The 20,898-nt window shown below is 43.5% G+C and overlaps 1 protein-coding gene across 1 annotated transcript in view; it reads left to right on the top strand.

Annotated features, from left to right (window-relative positions):
• OIT3 (oncoprotein induced transcript 3) overlaps positions 1-20,898 on the top strand; it is a 32,754-nt gene that overhangs the window by 7,367 nt on the left and 4,489 nt on the right. Inside the window, exons 3-7 of the mRNA XM_066622285.1 lie at positions 550-660; positions 6,617-6,739; positions 7,689-7,811; positions 12,834-12,994; positions 15,294-15,709. Of these exons, the coding sequence (XP_066478382.1) occupies positions 550-660; positions 6,617-6,739; positions 7,689-7,811; positions 12,834-12,994; positions 15,294-15,709 (934 nt within the window). The remainder of the gene's footprint in view (positions 1-549; positions 661-6,616; positions 6,740-7,688; positions 7,812-12,833; positions 12,995-15,293; positions 15,710-20,898) is intronic.

Raw genomic sequence — 20,898 nt, forward strand, 5'->3', positions numbered from 1 at the left:
TATAAAAAGGCGCTCTTGGAATAAAAACACACAACACTGCTTTCTGCACCTCTGACTTTGGAAAACACTGAAATCTGCGAAAAAATAAAATTGTTTTCACCCACCTCTAGTTAGAAGTCATGCTAAATGCCTATAAGCTAAGGGGGGGGGGGGAAGGAGACGATTTAAAGTGTTTCATGGGGGAGAGGTATTGAACCCTTCCCCCACCCATGCTTTTCCTCCAAATCTCTTCTCTCCAGCTACTTTTTAAAATTTCTTCAAGTCTTGGAGTCCACTAGGAGACAAGTTGCTCAGGAGAAGCGGTTTTGCAAAGGAAATCTGGGCAGGATAAGGGCTCAGCATCCCTCTCCTGTGCACCCAGCCCCACATCTTAGAAATTCTGCAGTGACTGACTCAAACACACTGTGCTGAGCTGTTGCATCTAATTTGGCCCTTAGTTTACTCTTTATGAATTTATTAATTTAACTGAGACTATGTGATATGAAATATGTGTGTTTGTGACAAGCGTATTGTGTCTTTGTGAAATATGTGTATTTTGTCGTTCTGCAGATTTCTATGACATCTGTGATGTGGTTGATTGCCATGGACGTTGCTCAGACAATGGAGAATGCGTATGCTCTTTAGGGACCACATTGGGACCAGATGGACAGACCTGCCTTGGTAAGGAAGAACCTTGAATTGAGATCACAAGAAGTCAGCAGGAAGTGCCAAGGGGGAAAAAGAAACAAGCCAGTTACGGAAGTGTTTCTTCCCTGCCAATTCATAATTCAGTTCCTTACTTTCTCACTGGGGATGGCCCAAAGCCTTTGGGTACCTGAGGCAAGGCAATAAAGGCAGCTTCACCCTGCGTCCTTAAGGTTTCAAAGGGAGTAGAGGTAAAGAGGGGAGGCAATTGGCAGCCCCTTCGCCTCAACCTGTGTCTCTTTCTAAGTTTGCAAGTGTCATTGGGAGCTCCAAGCAAGCGTTAACTTCAACCCTTGCAGGTTTTGAAAGGAACACAGGGTGAGAAGAAGAGCTATCAGCAACCTTCCCCCCTGCTGCAGCAGCCAGCTCCACTCTCCGCCTCCAAGAAGAGGAATGGTGTGAATAAAAGACAGTGATGACACAGGAGCAGCGGTGGGTGGTAGGCACTGGGCAGCATTTGCGTGGGGGAGTGTCCAGGCAAGGTGACAGAGGGAGAATAGGTGTGACCAGTGAGGAGGGGGAGAGGGTAACAGCAGATGGGAAGGTGGGGTGATGGCAAAGTGGTGCCCCACACACCACCATCTGAGGTGATTGCCTCCTCTCACTTCATGAAATGGCTGTCTCTGTTCCTCATTGGCAGCTATAGGAGTGTTGGGTTGGTCTTCTTAAGGTTCTACTTGTACTTTCCTACAGGGAATACCAAGTAACGTGGGTAATTAGGTATTCAGCAGAAGGGGGCAAAACTTGGAAGGAGACAATGGTAGAAAAAGAGAAGGTTGTCAGATAGAAAAGAAACATTCTATCTGAAAACAGATGGTATTTTCAGTGTTTTGCATACATAAATAAATCTTTACATTGATTTATGAGAAAGAATTGTGAGCGTAGGTTTGAAGTTGCAGTTGCAAAAGGAGAAGGTAACAAGTCAAACATTTGACTGTACTAATCTCTGATACAGGGCCAGGGACCATTACAATGGCTACCTCTGGCACAGTCCTGGGTCACTTATGGGGACCCAAATCATGGTTTATTCCTACCACCAGGACACACATTATGTGGCCCCATGATTGGGGCTGATGTGCTTGTTTTGTATAACTTAAATAGCAGCCAGTAGCAGGGAGAGAATCAGGATTGGAACAGTGCTGTGGGTGGAGGAAGCTTTAACTCTTGGCTCCACCATGATCCTAACCTGGATTTGAGTCCATGGTTCCCATTTGCTCCGAGAGGGAAGCTGGGAAGCTTCCCGTTGGTTCCCTGCAGTCAGCAGTACTGTTTCCCACTCTTTCTTCAGAATTCCTCCCCTCCCGATTTTGCTAACCAGAACTTTATCTGCCTGGAGTTTCTGAAGAGAGTTAACAGCTTGCTCAGAAGAAAGCAGCTGAGGGGCATAAGATGTAGCGAGCATCCTTGATGTAGGCAATATTTGGGGCTAGATGAGAAGCTTCTGAGGGCTGAACACCCCTTTCCTATTCCTGATATATTGTTTGTAGTCTAAAGCTTCCTCTTCTGATTTAACTCAGGCTCAGCATTCTGTCTACGATTTAATTATTCTGGTATCATGTAGTACGTGGTTCTAGTTCGCCCCTCAAGGTGAGACAGCAAATATTTTAATGAAATATTGGTCAGAGGGCGCTAGCTTTGCTTGCAAAGAATGAATCACTTTACAAGGGTACTGTACAGCAAGTTGGTCTCAAACACATTAAAAAACCAGCCTGCTACCTCTCATTAGAGACTTTGCTGATCTGTTCAGTTCCTCTCTCCTTCAGAATCAGGTTCTTGCCCTCCTCCCAACTCTTGATAACACACACACACACACACACACACACACACACACACACACACACACACACACACACACACACTGTTAATATTGCTCTTACCAAAAATTCTCTGTTCCTTCAATAGCCGACAGTTCTGTGATGCAAAATCTGTTTGGATTTTGGGGTGATCTACTTTTGGATCTGTAAGGATCATCGACTTCAGGATTCTCAGGGCCATCTCTGTCCTTGAAGCAACAGTCTGGTCCAGGTCTCAGAAGTATATTTTATGTCACAAACTAAGCACCTCATGAGTGCCCAGGTTCCACAATGAAATTAGCACCATCTAGCAGTGAGAGGTTCCCAGCTCTGGAATATAGTATAATATGCAAATATATGCATTCACATATTACATGTGAAGTAAAAATTGAAATGTGACATGTATTTCTTACAACTTGAAAATGTATTTGCTTACCTTATGAGTAAAACTGTGGGCAAACCTTTTATTTCAGCATAATTAAAATTCAGTAAGATTGACAGGAACATATTTTGGGTGTCTGAGAGTCTGGATCCAATTTACAGGCTACCAGCTACCCATTTTAAGTAATCTGTTAGAATAGATCAGGGGTGCCCAAACCCCGGCCCTGGGGCCACATGCGGCCCTCGAGGCCTCTCAATGTGGCCCTCAGGAAGCAACCAGTCTCCAATGAGCCTCTAGCCCTCCAGAGATTTGTTGGAGCCCGCACTGGCCCGACGCAACTGCTCACAGCATGAGGGCGACTGACCTCTCACATGAGCTGTGGGATGAGGGCTCCCTCCACTTCTTGCTGTTTCACACCTGTGATGCAGTAGCGGCAGCAAAGGAAAGGCCAGCCCTGCTTTGTGCAAGGCCTTTTATAGGCCTTGAGCTATTGCAAGACCTTCATTCATTCATATAAAGTCCATCTTTAATATATTCATTTATGTAAATTTATGTAAATTTATTCAAATTTTAAATGTAAATTAATTCTTTTTTTCCCCATCCCCTGATACAGTGTCAGAGAGCTGATGTGGCCCTCCTGCCAAAAACTTTGGACACCCCTGGAATAGATGTTTGTAAGTCCATTACAGCATGCCTGCAAAAGCATATGTTAAGGGTAGAACTACACGGGATGTTTAATGCAACATTCGTCCTTGTGTCATCTCAAGGTGGTCACAATTGAGATCACACATACCCCCTGGCTGCTAAAGAACAGTTAACCTGTTAATCTAATGATGCACTAAACACCATGTGTAGTCTGGCCCTAAATATACTGTAATGTACTTGCACATCAGTAGTATTTTTCATACATTCACCTCCCTGGAAAGATTCACCCTCGCCCACATGTTGTGGGGGAGGGAACAGAGTGTACCTTCAGGGCCCCCCCTACACCAATGAACTCCACCATACACACATTCAATGTTTGTCTGCAGTGACAAATGCTGTACTGGGGAGAGATCTTTTCCATGATTTGGAACTCTGGGTACTCAGTGTTTTTCAATTCAAAACTGAATATTGAATTAAAAATTGAAATTCAAAGTTGAATGTTTTTCATTCAAATCCTATATACAGGTGAGGCCAAGAGGACTGTTTTGTGCATGCATGTTTTGTGCATGCATTGGCACAGCTTGCCAGTGCACTGTTAATGCTCCTTCCTACCTGGATATGTCTCCTTTGGTAAAACATTTGAATAGTGCTTATGGTTAATCATTTTCTTATGTCTCCGTGGATGATGTTAGAATGATTCCCAGATGTTGGCTTTTTTTTAAAAAAAAAAAACCCTTTAAAGGGCTGTTTTGGGAATGGCTTTAAGGATTGTGTCCATGCTGTCATGACTAACAACTTTATTCCATATTTGATGTAGAGTAACCAGAGGCCACAGCCTCCCAGCACAAATATTTCACATTCTTCTGCCTTGAACCTTAAGGCCCATTCAGCTTCCCAGTTAATTGCCTGAGCTCTGAGTAATAGCTACTTCGGATATATTTAAAATGAAATTACTTTAGCCTCCCAAGTTTTTCTTACACGCCACTTATTTTCTCCGCAATGTAGTGAATTTGGTGACTGGCAGTGCTACAGCAATACTAAACACCATCATCTGGGAAGTCTTTAATCAATCATGTAACTAGATTAGCTTCTTATTTAAAATGCAGTTTCCTGGCTGCATGTTCTCAACTACTGATTCTGACATTCCTTTCAATTTCACTGCAGCTAACTTAAAAGTTAATGATGGTTTAAAATAGGGGGTGTCTAAACTTTTTGGCAGGAGGGCCACATCATCTCTCTGATACTGTGTCAGGGGCCAGGGGGAAAAAAGAGTTAATTTACATTTCAAATTTGACTAAATTTACATAAATGAATATATTAAAGATGGAATTTATATGAATGAATGAAGGTCTTGCAATAGCTCTTGGCCTATAAAAGGCCTCGCACAAAGCAAGGCCGGCCTTTCCTTTGCTGCCACTGCTGCATCACAGACATGAAACAACAAGCAGTGGAGGGAGCCCTTGTCCCACAGTTCACACGAGAGGTCAAGCAGTTGGCCATCATGCTGACAGCAGATGCGTTGGGCCAGCGTGGGTTCCTGCAAGTCTCTGGAGGGCCAGAGCTCACTGGAGACTGGGGGCTTCCAGCGGGCTGGATTGGGAGTCCTCGAGGGCCACAAATGGCCCCAGGGCCGGGGTTTGGGCACCCCTGGTTTAAAAGGGTAGGACTGACACCACTTTACTCACTAGAACAACTTCTGGTTAAGAATATGCCATAACATTTTTTTAACCTCTTGAATATCTTGGTTCAATCCTTGATTAAGTACGAGTTGGAAACAGAGCCCCAGTAAATCTTTTCTGCATATAATCCTTCAACTCCCACCCATAAAATCAGGCCTAGTGGATAGTCTTTCCTATGAGTAGCTCATAATGGGGTTGAGAAACATAGGTTAAATTAAGATACCCTGTGAAAGCTTTATTGAACTGCATGAGTAGACTAACAAGACTATATTGAGAACAGTTTTTCACTCCTTCCCTCCCCCAGGATTCCTTTTTTCTTCAGGAATCTGCGGCTTGCTTTTCCTTAGTTTTTCCTGCATTTCCACTTTAATGGTAGATTGATTAGGGTCCCTTTCAGGGAGAAGGGCGGGATACAAATAAAGTTGTTGTTGTTATTATTATTATTATTTTTATTAGGAAGGTAATAGATTCTCATTCAGGATTGTCCTGAATATTGTTTTAAGCAGGCATTCTCAGTGAATTACATTATAGAAAATGTAATCCACCTGACTCAGGTTTTAGTTATGTATGAGGTTGGGGGTGTACCCAAACTCATTTGTTACCTAGCTGTGCTGTGTCATAAAATCTCTGTCTGCCTGCACCCCAAAAAAACAAGATGTTACATAAATCTGGTTCATATAACTATCTTTTATCCATGTATGTGTTTATACATGCTCATGTGTGTACATTGAGACCATACCTATTTTACCGGAGGTAAAATACTGGTTATTCTTTTATGATATCCTATAGGAAATAAATACTATCCCATGACATCCAAAGATAAATGAACCAGTGATTGGTGGGCAGCCCAATCCTGAGCTGCCCAGCGCATGGGACTGTCACAGCATCCTAAGTGTGCTGGGCAGCCACCTGTAGCTCCTCAGGGAAAGGGAAGTAGCCCTCCAATGGGGCTACTTGATTCTGCGGTGGCTCTTTAGCTGGTGCAGAATCAAGGAGTCCCTTGCTGGGCTGCATGGCCGAACATGGGGCTCTGGATCTGGCAGAGCTCAGCTCTGCCGGTCCTGCCCCCCTCCCACCCCACTCCCTCCCCTGCGATGCCTTTCCCTCACCCCCACCTGTCCCAGAATGCCTCCTCCCTGCCTCCCGGACCCCATCTTACCTCTCTGCTGCCCAGGGCTTCACACAGAGCACTGCGTGGCGGACCATGGGCCCAGCGCTGGAGCTGGCCCATCGTGGACTAGCTCCAGTGCTGGGCCTGTAGTAAGGATTGCAGACATGCTTTATGGCCCGTTTGAGACAATGCACACCAGTGATAAGCCAGCGTGTGAAGATCTGGATTGATCCTGAATTAGGTCACATGACCTGTGTGATACGGTGTGATGCATGATACCGATTGCATATTGCTCAATTGTCAATGTTTGACTCCTCTATAGATGAAAATGAATGTGAGCAGAATAATGGAGGCTGCAGTGAGTTTTGCGTTAACCTGAAGAACTCTTACCGCTGTGACTGTGGAGTTGGGCGTGTTCTGGGGCCGGACGGAAAGACCTGTAATGGTGAGGAAAGAGATAAATGAGCTAAGTCGCCTGCGTGAAATGGCACAATCTGATTAACGCGTTGATGCTAATGAAAGGACCGTTTCACTTTAGGACTTTCTGCCAGGAGCCACAGGATCTGCTAATGTCCCCTGGGGCTCATACACTTCCTACACAAATTCAGTGAGGTAGTCATATCAGTGGCTTCTGGCAGTAATCAGCAACTGTTCCTGATGCTGCATTCACAGAAGGAGAAACAAAGGCCAAGACATCCATCCGGTTCACCCCCACTGAAAGTATTCTGATCCCTACTTGATCAAGCATGTGGTTCTTCACAGTTCCCAGTCTTTGGGGAAAAGGGCCGGTAACATCCATTTATTTTATTTTTAAAGCAGAAAAATTGCTTCTTTTTCTCTAAACATTGGAAGGTTGTTCTGGCTGTGCAGATATTTTTGAAGCCCTGGGTTAATAGGGGGCACCTTTCAAGACAGTAACACTCTCAATGGAATTGGTTAAGCAATATACAACAGGGTTTGTGGTTTCCCATTTACAGACATGCCATGCAGTTTATGAGCCATTCCAGGAAAGATATCAGTCACTCTGCAGCCTTCCCAACACTTGTTGCATATCCCCACTTTCTCAAAGGACGTAATGTGTTTAAATAGTCGCAGAATGGTGGGGTATTCAAGCACATCACACGATCGCCAGTTTAAAGCTCATTTGTATTGGCCAGAGCTCCTCCATCTAAAAAGCTCAAAAGTTTGGAAATCTTACCCAGACACTCATAATGCTTTTCAAGATGTTCAGAGGCTTCCTCAAATTGTCTTTTCGGTTAAGTGACTCTTAACTAGAGGAACCAATGTCAGGAAACTGAAAAATTCTTAGCAGTATCTCAAACAGATCCTTTGCTGGGTTGCTCATTCTCTAGAAAGTAGGCTATATATGTGTCTAACTATTCTTTCTGTCCTAGAAATTGAAGGATGTCACAATAACAATGGAGGCTGCAGCCATATCTGTATCACAGTGCGAGGCACCTACCAGTGTGAGTGCCCACGGGGTCTTGCTTTGTCAGATGACAACCACACCTGCCAAGGTAGGCCAGTATGGATCTCTAGGGGTAAGCAGTACATTGTGTCTGGCTCAATAAGTCTGCTTTAGCTGCCATTTTAAGGTCCAATCCTATCCAACTTTCCAGCACCAGTGCAGCCACAATGCAGCCCCGAGGTAAGGGAACAAATGCTCCCATGCTTGAGGAGGCCTCTGTGATTGCTTCCTCAACACAGGAAGCAGTGCATATCCCACTGACACAACAGCACCGACACTGGAAAATTGGATAGGATTGGGCCCTTGGTGGGCAATCATGCGATTCCACATTCCCTTGCTACAACTAAATGGCTGTGCTATCCGTGGTCTGGTCCACATCTGTGGGGCTTTTAGCAGTTCACCCTGTAGCAATCTCCTGTGCAAGACCAATGCATGGGGTAAATGTCCCATTTTTCCAATAGTGGCTCATCCCTGCAGTCAAGTGCTTCCCTTTAAATATGTAGCAGAAGGCAAGACTCAAACAGATTTTGTGCTGAAGGACAGCTTTAAGGAAATGTTAAAGAAATAACCATTGCTCTTTATTACAGCTAAGTATCAAATTTATGACCACATACAATAGTTTATGGGGGCATAAAATGTAGACCCCTGCCTTCTTCTGCATAAATACAGAATTTTATTAATTCTAATTAGGCACATGGTGATATGAGGGATAGCTGTGCCGGTAGTTACCTAAAGCAGTTTTTATGTATCACATTAATGATTCCACTTCCATTTTTCACTCTTGCTGTAAATTGGTAGTAAACATTAACTTTCTTCAACTGTATTCATAGTATCTCATTCACTGATTAGCTGCCTCTAAAGAATAACTTATACAGGTTGAGCCTCGTTAGTCGCAAGGGTTCCCTTTCCAGAACTGCTGTGCATGGCAAAAATCACATTAAAGCAAATCCATTTTTTAAAAAAAATGTCCTTTTGCTAGGTGAGTTAAAAACAGCCTTGCTGACCTTTGTGATGTAAGACAGAGTCATTAGGCAGACAATCCATCAATCAGTCTCTCTCCAGGCACTTAGAAAGGCTTCATTCCAAGCCAGCGACCCTTCCCTTCACCCAGATCACACTGCTGGGAAATAATGCAAAATGATTATTTTTCTTTCACGTGCTCGGGAGGGGGGGGAGGGAGGGGTCACTTGCCTTGGAGTGAAGCCCTTCTAAGTGCCTGGAGAGAGAATGATTGATGGATTGTCAGCAGGTTGCTCTCTCTCACATTAACAAGGCTATTGCTGAATGACGTTTTTCCTTTAATTTAAAGAGCCCCTCTCATCGCACTGAGATAAAACTGCAGGTAAAAAAAACATAAGAACATAAGAACAGCCCCACTGGATCAGGCCATAGGCCCATCTAGTCCAGCTTCCTGTATCTCACAGCGGCCCACCAAATGCCCCAGGGAGCACACCAGATAACAAGAGACCTCATCCTGGTGCCCTCCCCAACATCTGGCACTCTGACTTAACCCATTTCTAAAATCAGGAGGTTGCGCATACACATCATGGCTTGTACCCCATAATGGATTTTTCCTCCAGAAACTTGTCCAATCCCCTTTTAAAGGCGTCTAGGCTAGACGCCAGCACCACATCCTGTGGCAAGGAGTTCCACAGACCGACCACACGCTGAGTAAAGAAATATTTTCTTTTGTCTGTCCTAACCCGCCCAACACTCAATTTTAGTGGATGTTCCCTGGTTCTGGTATTATGTGAGAGTGTAAAGAGCATCTCCCTATCCACTCTGTCCATTCCCTGCATAATTTTGTATGTCTCAATCATGTCCCCCCTGAAGCGTCTCTTTTCTAGGCTGAAGAGGCCCAAACGCCGTAGCCTTTCCTTTCCTCATAAGGAAGGTGCCCCAGCCCCGTAATCATCTTAGTCGCTCTCTTTTGCACTTTTTCCATTTCCACTATGTCTTTTTTGAGATGCGGTGACCAGAACTGGACACAATACTCCAGGTGTGGCCTTACCATCGTTTTGTACAACGGCATTATATTACTAGCCGTTTTGTTCTCAATACCCTTCCTAATGATCCCAAGCATAGAATTGGCCTTCTTCACTGCCGCCGCACATTGGGTCGACACTTTCATCGACCTGTCCACCACCACCCCAAGATCTCTCTCCTGATCTGTCACAGACAGCTCAGAACCCATCAGCCTAGAAAATCACCTCAAGCTAGAAAATCTGTGGATAATTAGGTTATACCTGTATTTTAAAAGATATAGCAAAAATCTCCTATTGGTAGCCTTCTAGAAGCAATTGCTTAGAAGATGGACTTCATAAAAGGTAGGGTTATCAGGCTGGGTCCACTTCTAATTTGGATACCAGTGAATCCTTTCCCCCCTCCATTGCAGCTTCCCCCCTCCATTGTACACATGCATATACACACACACTACCCCAGCACTTTTGTTCCAGCTGAGCTCTTGTCATCAGAAGGACTACTGAGATTGAGGAACAGATTGCAAAAGGCAACCAGGGATGGGGCACACTTTAGCATCATTTCGCCTTGTATACACAGATCTGCTGCTGTGCTGTCTAATCTGGCCTTCAGTTGTGAGGATGGGTGGGAGAAGAGAGACCTAGACAATAATTTAATTTGTTGTTTTAAAAAAAAGCTTAGAGTAAACGTACATTTTCCATCCTGTTTGATTAATGCAGACGGGTCCCCATATTGGGATCTAAATAGCAGAAAACCATCAAGCAGAGCCATTTATCAAAGAGTTCATTCAGCGACTTAATAAACATCCTAAATCAGGGCCCTGAGCTGATCAATTCATCTATGCAAAGTTATCTGTCAGCCAGACATGATTTGCAATGGTTTGCAAATTGCCCCTTGGAGGCTTGCAAGTAATATTCATCTTCTTTTGGGTTTGTTTGTTTTTATCCTGGATTTGCTCTGTGATATTTGATATGCATTGATTCCTTCTGTTTATCTACCAGAGCAGGAGCTGAGAAGTGCCTTTTACCTTTCATTTTCTGCTTCTGTCAAAACAGCAACTTTGGCAAAGGCAGTGGGGAAACCCATTTCCAGGAACATTACTGGCTATCTTCTTTTCTTTTTTCACACACACATTTCCCCCCCTAAAACTCATCCCTGAAGTAGATAGGTGGCTTTAAAAACAAATGTAAATGTGAAGAGTAACATTTTACATTAAAGAGAAAAGAAAAGTATGCCTCAAGGTGCTTGTTTTAACTCAAATTCCAGGGACTTGGGAATCAATATATCACATTTACGTATAGGTAACACCTATTTTTGTAGTTCCGAATTACCTGGCAAAATGGGTGTTTGCTAAATATTATGCTGTTAGCAGGATTCATAAATCTACACCTTTCCCTACTGAAAGTAATTTATAGTATATCCATCCCTCAAGCTAGAAAATTACGTGTAAGCAAAACAGCGGAAACTGGGCTGTGAAAAATTCTCAGAATCTGGCCGATAGTGCTGCTTTTTTCTGTCAAATGTTTCTCTGTAGAATAATTACAGTAGCAAAGAAATGCAAGTTGGCCAAACTTGGGGCCAATGTAGACGATTTTAGGTGTGATTGCATTTTTGTATTTTTGAACTGCTTTTGCAATAAAAGCTACAGTGGGCAGGGTTGATCCAAACTGGTTACAACCTATGATGATTATAATATGCAACCACCTGGTTTTAGAGGTAGGTTTCACTGAACTTCAGTTGCGAAGGAGTTTGAACAAGATACATGCATCATGTTGCCTTGTGTGCTCCCTGGGGTGTCTGGTAGCACTATGAGATACAGGAAACTGGATGAGATGAGCCCTTGGCTTGATCCAGCAGGGCTCTTTTTATGCTTTTATGTTAAACTGGGACTGTACCATGCAGGAGGATTTTTAAACCTTTTCCCCCCATGCTGTTTTCCTGACAAAATCCACCAATTCTATTTTCCCTGTAGGAAAAAAATATGAATGGTCCCTGTTTTTCCTCCCAGGGCAAATATCAGTTGGGAGGGGAGCAATTTTAATTCGGAAAATGATATGGGGACAAAAGAGTAACTAATTTCTTCCTTCACTGTGGTCCCAATACAGATGGGGGGGGGCATGGTTGCTAGTTGTTGCTTTTTTTGAAGTTCTGAAAGACCAAAATGCAATGACACAGTTCTCTAGTAGGGCCCGTTTAAGTTGGATGTAAATGAGTACACGTGAGGGCATTGTCCCTTGCAGCTGTATAATCACAGAGAGGGAGCACATCAGATTGATGATTCAACATCTAATGCAAATATTTAGAGGACTGCTTGGTATTTTAGACAAAAGAGAAAGTAGTAGAAGACAGGGTAATGCCATGACGTACAACAAGCTGAACCAGTATGTAAGGAAGAGGATAAAGTATCTTAGAGAATACTTTGCTGTGAGGTTTTCAAGGCCATGGCCAAACAATCCTTATGATAGCACCCCACAGAGGATGGTGTGAAAAGTGTTCTCAGTCCCAACACGTGGCACAATTAAAACTCCCAGCATGCATCATAGCCACCTTGGCTGATTGAATGGCACTGGGTTGTATGAGAGAAGGTGCTCAAATTCTCTCCCCTGGGCATTTTGAATTTCCCGTCTGTGACAATTCAGCTTCCCATACTCTTCTGGGCTGTCAAGAAGAGGCTATTGCTGCTAGCCACTGCAGTTCTGCTGTAACAGGAGAAGAGCTCATCTGGAAGAGCTCCTGGTTTGCAGAAGATTAGAATTAAAAAAATAACCCACTCTAATACTGAATCATCATAAAAGTGCTAATGCTGCTACTGGATCCTAGAAATACAACGTAAGCACAGTAAATTCACCTACTGATGGGCAAGAATGTCACAGTAAAGGAGACAGACAACTCCCTGGGGGTGAAAAGGAGCTGCATGTAAAACCTAAAATAATCATCGCCTCTTAAAAGCAGACAGATCAAAGCAAGGTTTTCATGGGGGAAGGTGAACATGTATCAGAGAAACAGACATCAAAAGAAGGCTTGTCTAGTTGCTTGACTTTCCTCACAAGGTGATGCATTTAATGTCCACCTCACTTGCTCTTTCATATAGTCCCAGTCCTATGCAAATCTACATCCATAGAGGTGAACATTCCTAAGGATCTTGTTGGAGGAATGGACCTCTCACTCATCAATGGTTCCTGCAAAGGCGTTTCCAATGGCACACATGTCAACATCGTCTTCAGTCTGAAGTCCTGTGGCACCATTATAGATGTATGTACTGACATTCACTTTCCTTATCATCTGAAAGTACTGAATGTGTCTCTGAGATCATAATTTCCATAAACTCATTTTATGTGCACCACTTTAAATGTAACTTAAGAATGTACTCAAGAATATACCTATTGTACAAATTTACATAGGTTTTATTCCAGATTAATTGTTATGGCTTCGCCTGAGAAATCCTGTGATTTGCAGTTGGACAAAGGTGCTGTGAATTCTTTGTTAGAGATGCACACACAGAATGAATACAGTTCCTCGGGACCAAGGCAAAATAATTGCTATTCATTCTTTTTTACTGTTTTAAATCTGTTGTGTGGAGATATCCTAAGATGCCATATTTGTACCACATACTGATTCAACCAAACCCAGTCTGCTTAAGTTAGTTTGGCATCTTCTCCTTCCAGCTTGGTTTTAATGCTATGCTTCACAGTAGAGCTGTGTTTGGTTTGTATCTAAACCAAATGCTGGAGGGTGTTTTCATGTTTAAGATTTACATCAGCCATGTTCACATGTTTTTTTGTGAAGAAGAGAAAGTGAAAGAGAGAGATCTGTCACATGAATGAGCATTTTGTAGGTTTTCTGTTTGCGTGACAGAACTGATGGAAGCAAGACACATTTTAGCCTTTGTGTGTGTATACATCCATACAGTTCTCTTTCTGAATATCAGGACAGTGAAATAGGAGGAGACAGTCATGCAGTTAGGAAGAGTTAGTGGCTGAGTTTTCCAAATGATAAATATTTGAAGACTGCACTTTCAGGTAGTAAGAAGTCTGTATCCTACAATATCAATAAAATGAAACAGCTTCCATAATATAGAAGTGTGGCTCTTGAAAATTACATAGTGATACATAACATTGGAGGATGAGTCAGTACCTATATCAAGGCCTTTGTAGTGAGGTTGTTAGACTAATGATTGTTCCAATGTTCTCCTCCATCTTCAAACTCCTTTAGTGCAGGCATTGCCACTGTCTCGTCTCTAAGCAATAATAACAACAATAATATAGCGTTGGTATAGTGTTTTCAAGTGTTCAATGCATTTCACCTGCTAAGTGGGCACTGATTGTCCTGCAGTAACCCTTGCAACAACCTTATAATAAAGTAAATGAGCTTTATGATATTGCGGAGAGGAAGCTGAAGTGACTGCTTGCCTAAAGGTCTCCAAGTGATATTCAAACTGGGGACTTTCTGATTCATAGCTCAGTGTCTTAGCCATTGCACTGCACTAGCTTCTCTCTCTCTCTCTCTCGCTCTCTCTCTCTCTCTCTCTCTCTCACACACACACACACACACACACACACACACTTCCACCCAAACCCCAGTATTGTATTTTTAGTTATAATTAAGCCTCTGCATAATCCTTGCTCAAAATATTAAAATACCATGCTTGGGCAATTGAAAATCTCAGCTAATTAGAGTGGCCTGTATACATTATGCAAATTGAGCAAATGTGCATAATGTCCCTATTTTGCAATGTTTAGTCTGGTTTTGCATATTTCTTGCTTTGTTTGTTAGGGGACCAGGGAGAAGCTATACAGGGCCCTAAAGCCCTAAGCACCAACCACTGGAATTCTTATTTGGACACCCATGACATTTCAGCAAATATTGCCCATTTGTCTTCAAGCATAACTTTGCAGCCACAAGAACTAGGAATCACTTTTCATAAAAAGCCAAGATGCCTGAGGGCCCAATCCTATCCTCTTCCGCCCCCACCGATGTAGCTGTACCAAAAAGGTTTGTGCTGCATCCAGCAGTAGGGGAACAGGCGACCCAAGGGCAAAGGGGAGGTAAATGTAACACATTTATACTTACCTCCCAGTAAACCCTGGTGCTACCACTTTTGGTAGAGTATTTCCAAGGAGATGAAAGAGACAGGGATCTGGTGTATGCCATTGTCACTAGATGCACCCACTCCCTCCCTGCAGACCCCTCATCGTGACCACTGACCCATTGGGTTTGACGGGCATGGCAGGATCCAGCAATGGAGCTGCAGTGCTGCTGCCTCTAGTACCAGCGCGTGCAAAATGGCTACTTACAGAGTGCTGCGCATGCCATCAACATCCATTTTACAACAGCAGAAGTCACTTCCACTATCATAACCCACTCTGTCCAGAAGCCCAATCCTCCATAGGACTGGGCAGTAGGAAGTCGAATTCCACTCCCAGTACCACATCCTGCCTTTCTCCTGCACTTTTGCAGTGTACACACAGCCCAAGTTCTAATAAAGCTGTTCCTGGCATAGTTTTGCTGCCTGTGCCCATCTGACATAACAATATTTTCTTTTGGGGTACAGGTAGTAAATGACAAAATCATTGCTACAAATATGGTGACTGGCTTGCCAAAGCAAACTCCTGGCAGTAATGGCGACATCATTGTTCGGACCGGCAACCTGTTGATCCCTATTACTTGTGAATTCCCTCGCCACTACACCATCTCAGAGGGCTACGTCCCCAATGTCAAGAGCGCACCGCTGGAGATCATGAGCCGGAACCGGGGTGTCTTTCCCTTCATCCTGGAGATATTCAAAGACAATGGGTTTGAAGAGTCCTATAGGGATACTGTCCCTGTTCTGAAACTCCGAGACTCTTTGTATTTTGGCATTGAGCCCTTGGTGTACGTGAGTGGTCTGGAGACATTAGTGGAAAGCTGCTTTGCAACTCCTACATCCAAGACTGATGAAATCCTGAAGTACTACCTAATTCAAGATGGGCAAGTGTCACTGCTGTTCCTTTCCATGTATTTAATGTTTGAACCCAGTTCCCTTTGCTGTTTGGGTCACCCAAAGCCTGGAGAATATACAAAGTGCCAATTCTTTCCCAAAGCAAAATGGCTTTTGGCAGGTAGGGAATAGATAGTCTGCCAATCAGGACGATCACCAGCTGTCAGGTCTACCCAGGCAAAACTTCTCACTTCATAAAAGGATCCAGAGGGAGCCACTGAGTGAGCAAATAGATGGCTTACAACAGCATTTACAGGGGGCAATTCTTCCTCTAATTATACTGATTGATAATGAATTTGGCTCCCATAGTAAAACCCTTGTGCCTTTCTGTATTGGCCAGCTGGTGACCCACCATTAGAGCATATTTAACCAATTAGCAAAATTGCCCTCTTTAGTGGCTGGGTTACCTCAGTGGGCAGCTTGTACAAGACCACAGACCAGGCATAAAATTTTTGACCTTGCACAGTGTTTCTTGACAGATCAAGCCCCATGATTAGTGTTGCAGATTAGTACTGTATTTGGAGCTTCTTACAGACCTGATATTCCTAATCTCTAGATGCTATTTCATATACAACTTTTGTCCTGTGTGGAGATCATCCCAACCACAGCGTGTGTGTGTGTGTGTGTGTGTGTGTGTGTGTGTGTATCAAAGAAAGTTAGTCATGATTAACCACCTTTGAAATTAATGAGAAAAAATTATGTATAAATTTATGGTCCCCAGTTCCCCATTAAGAAATTCCAGAGCTGTGTGGAAATTCCTTAGCATCCTTCTTTCATATTCCACATGCAAACTGCCTTTTCTCTCTACTGCCCACATTCAAACTGCAAAATCTCCTCTGGCCCTAACCAGACAGATGGGGATCTTATACAAATTGCACTGGCTAGCATGGCCACCAGCCACCAGAGGTCTCTAAGCCTCCTGTTCACCATCCAGTGCCAGGTTAAACAGTATCTACAGAGCAAAAGGCTATTTGGCCTAAGCAAAAGAGCATGTCCACAACAGTAATGCACAATAGCTTTTAATTGACCTGTTCCTGGACTGCTTAGTAGTAAGTCAGCATCACTATACCAAGGCTAATTACCACTTGGCCCAAGGATTATGCTGTATTTCTAGGTTATCAAGGATGCCTTTTGACGCTGACAAACTCATGCTCCAAACACCCACTAATGTCTTGCAGTTCTGAGCATTGTGGACGTTTGTGTGTATTACACATAACACCAGGGCAAACAGGAGAGAGCACTGGCATCTCCACTATTGCATATTGACATGCAATACCATCCAATAGTCATACATGCAGAATATTCCTTGTATTAAAAGGCTTGGATTACTTCATGGTGCATATATGCAGCAACTCATCTGCTACTTTTGTCCTCTAGAGGGCATGGAGACACTGCAAAGTGGAAGCTAGGTGTGATGGGCTGGACATGACGCTCACTTTGATATACATTTTATTATCAGTGTTACACACCCCAGTAATTATTCTCAGAATGACTGAAGCTCTTCAGATTTTCCCATGTGTCCTAAAGCAGGGGCCAGTTGAATTGATGTAATGTGTCTGACTTCTATAGGATTAGAACTCTCAGCACATTGTTCTACTGGGTTGTCTATTGGATAGTTGCTAGGTCAAACAACACCCATGTTAAGTTACCCAACACCCAATTTAACAATGCTGAAAGACTTGTGAATTTGGCCATTTGTAAGACTGTGGCTTTAAAGAGTGAGGGGTGGGATTCGTGGACAGCCAGATGAGGCACTGGATGAGGACTCATGCCTGTCAGAGGGTTCACCTGGTTAGGGCAGCTCCTGAACTCTTAGGATTGATGGCAGTGGTAGCATGCAATAGTCTGGGCAGGTGGGGTCATGAGAGGTCCACTACTGAGCTTTGCCCCAGGGCCCCAGCAAATTGGTGTCAACGCTACAGACAACCCCATAGCTCAAATAATTTTGCTGCCTATTGGGTCCTGCAAAAACACAGAGGTTGTTAACTGTCTTACAGATCCCAGAGTATGCCTGAAGGTCTACATTGAACTTGATGGGTCACAAGTTGCACATTCCTGCTATGAAGCTTCTTTGGAAACTTCAGAGGGGGATTTTGCTTGTGCTGTACAAATTGGTGCAGATGAAATGTGGTTAGGAATTATTTCCTTTAGAATCCAGTTGAGCAAAGGATCATCAGAAGCTTTTTGAGCTTCTTTTTGAAGCAAAGCTTTCCTTTTTGAGCAAAGCTTTGCTTCAAAGCTTTTTGAGCTTTGAAGCAAACCTTTTTGAGCTTTCCTTTTTGAGCAAAGGATCATCATCAAAAACCTTTTTGAGCTTTCCTTTTTGAGCAAAGGATCATCAGAAATCACCATAATTTGGTGGGCCGCTGTGTATTTGGTGGGCCGCTGTGAATTTGGTGGGCCGCTGTGAGATACAGGAAGCTGGACTAGATGGGCCTATGGCCTGATCCAGTGGGGCTGTTCTTATGTTCTTATGTTCTTATAAGCCAGACTTACCTTGCACTGACACAAGGAGGTATACCTTGCACACTTTCTTCTGCTTAAAGCTGATCCTTTCCTTGTGCTGTTGGAGAAAGCCACACTGTCTTGCAGGGGCACAAGGCAAGGGAATTGCAAAGTCAGCACCAGGTCTCCCCACTTAATCTGTGAGTAGCATCCTGAGTCATTGGGGGGGGGGGGTACATCTGCCTAACTTTGGCATGAACTCAAGGACTTTCAAGGGGCAAATTGGACAAAGCAAGATAAATTTGCCCTCTTTCTCTTGCATAGAAGACTGTAAATTGCAGCTGTTGCTCCAGAGGCTCAAGCCTCTGTGTTATTGTAGCAGCTACAGTGAGAGAAAGCAAATCAGGTTGTTCTAATGCCTGAAATCTTCCTGCTTGGGAGTTGAAATATACTTTGACTACATCCAGTGGATTCTTCTGCCATTCAGAAAGAAGTGCTTGAAACCCACACAATAAAAGAGTTTATCAAATAAATTACATTCCTGTCCATTCAGGGCACAGGTGGCACAATCAATGACCTCTTGAGATGTACCTGCTACTAGCTTATACCACTTCAGATGTCAGGTGGTGTGGACTTACTATTGAAATGTTCTCCCACATCAAAAAGAAAAAAACCTCACTGCATAAGGAAAACTAACATGTCAGGGAGAAGGATAGGCTACAACCTACTACTGGCCATGTTAGTTTTCTGTGTACATGATTATTTCCTTTTTTAATGGGAAAGTACGCAAACCTTTAGTCCCATTAATGCAGTATAAAGTGTTGTGGACCAGCAAAGCACATCATATGATGTTGACAATCTCTAAAAGCTCATCCAAACTGGTGCTGGGTTGTGCCACCCTGTGAGTAAATGGCACCAGTGGGGAGGCTTGTGTTATCACCACAAAAGGAGCCCCAGTCACTGTCAGAGCAGAGCTGAGTACCAAGCAGCCTGAAGGAATGGGGAGGATGGCGGGAGGGTGTGGGGAGGCGTTCCTGGGTGGAGGAGGGTGGAACAGGGAGGGACAGTCCCGGGAGGGCAGTTTGGACCAGGGGAGGCCTTCTCTGCTGAATCCTATCCCCTGTTGGCTCGGAAGCCCAATGTGGGTCTTCTTGAGTCTGCACTAGCAATTTAGCAGGTGCTGACTCAAGGAGCCGCATTGAGCAGGCTGGGGCTTTACTTGTAAGGGGCTTTATTTGTAAGGAGACAAATGTTCCCTTCCCCCAACAAGACCGCCAGACTGCTTGTGTCCAACACAGGATACAGCAGTGGGCATTTAGCACGGATGCTCCTGTGCTGCATAAGATTGGGCCCTAAAAGAGATACAAGATAACTATAGCAAATTTGATTTTTTTTTTTTAGTGTTCTTCATGTGCTCATTTATAAAAAGCAATCTACTGGTTGTAGGGGAAACTAACACTCTAACAAATATATTTATACTTGAAGCTATATAGTCTCAACCATGTCTGTTCTAAAATAATTCCTTGCCCTGCCCCGCCTCCCCGAATCTATAGTCTTTTGTTCAAACTGAACTACAAGATGCCTGCATTATAAACAGTGAGTGAAATTTCCTTGCAAGATGACAGCTGAGTGTTTTTCCTTTAAATGGTACCCTCTGCAGTCAATTAAGAGGCATGCCTTAAAGGACAGCCTTATGGTGCTTCAGTAGCATCTGGTGTTTATCTTGTCTAGTAAGATATGTGGGTATTGTCTTTTCAGATGTACCTCATACATTTATAAATTCTCTGCAGAGCTCGTTCTTTCTTTCTGTCTGCTGCCTCTTGAGCAGTTATTAAAGTGCTAACCCTAAACTAATCTTATTATAAAGTAAAAAAAACAAAATGCCAGCCACACAATCTGTGGCTTTCATCTGCAAACAGCTGTGTGATACTGACTTCTAACATCTTTTGATAAACGTATATAGTGTAAGTACATTGATACATTGATGGTCCATCCTCATTGGCAATCTTTCCAGAGTGGCCCACACTCGCTCCATGTTTTTTGGTCTAGTGTGACTGTTGTCCAGTGCGGCAGTCCTATAAGAAATCCTGAAATATACAGGGCACTTCCAAAGCCTATGGAGGATTGCTGAATCTGTACTGGACTGACTGCATTTTGCTAGTGCAGTTACATTTTTAGTAAAGTAGGGTCAATTTCTCAGATTGTTTGGAAAATGGAAATTCATTGTGAATACTGTGTACATCATTTTAGATTGTGCAGAGCGCTTTACAAGTGCTCCATTCATTTAGTCTTGCACAGCCACCCTACAAAGTAGGTTGCTCCTACTCCCACTTTCAGATGAGGAGCTGAGAAAGTTAGCAATGGCTCAGTGTTCCCTGTGGCTGGATTGAGGCTTTAGCGTTGGTCTTCAGTCTTTCCTTCTAAATGATGATTTACTTTAAGCTATTTGGCATGCATGTATCGAGGACAGTCAGATTATGCCATCATATAACTGTAGGCCAGGGGTGCTCACACTTTTTTGGCTCGAGAGCTACTTTGAAACCCAGCAAGGCCCGGAGATCTACCAGAGTTTTTTTTACAATGTTCGCGCCATCATAACATATAACATTTATGTGTACATTGTATGTTGGTGTACCTTGAGCCCCACTGAGTATAACAGGACTTACTCCTGAGTAGACATGCCTAGGATTAGGGTGTGAGGCTGCAATCCTAGCCACACTTACCTGGGAGTAAG

The sequence above is a fragment of the Tiliqua scincoides genome, chromosome 3 (genome assembly GCF_035046505.1).
Source record: "Tiliqua scincoides isolate rTilSci1 chromosome 3, rTilSci1.hap2, whole genome shotgun sequence".
NCBI lineage: Eukaryota > Metazoa > Chordata > Lepidosauria > Squamata > Scincidae > Tiliqua > Tiliqua scincoides.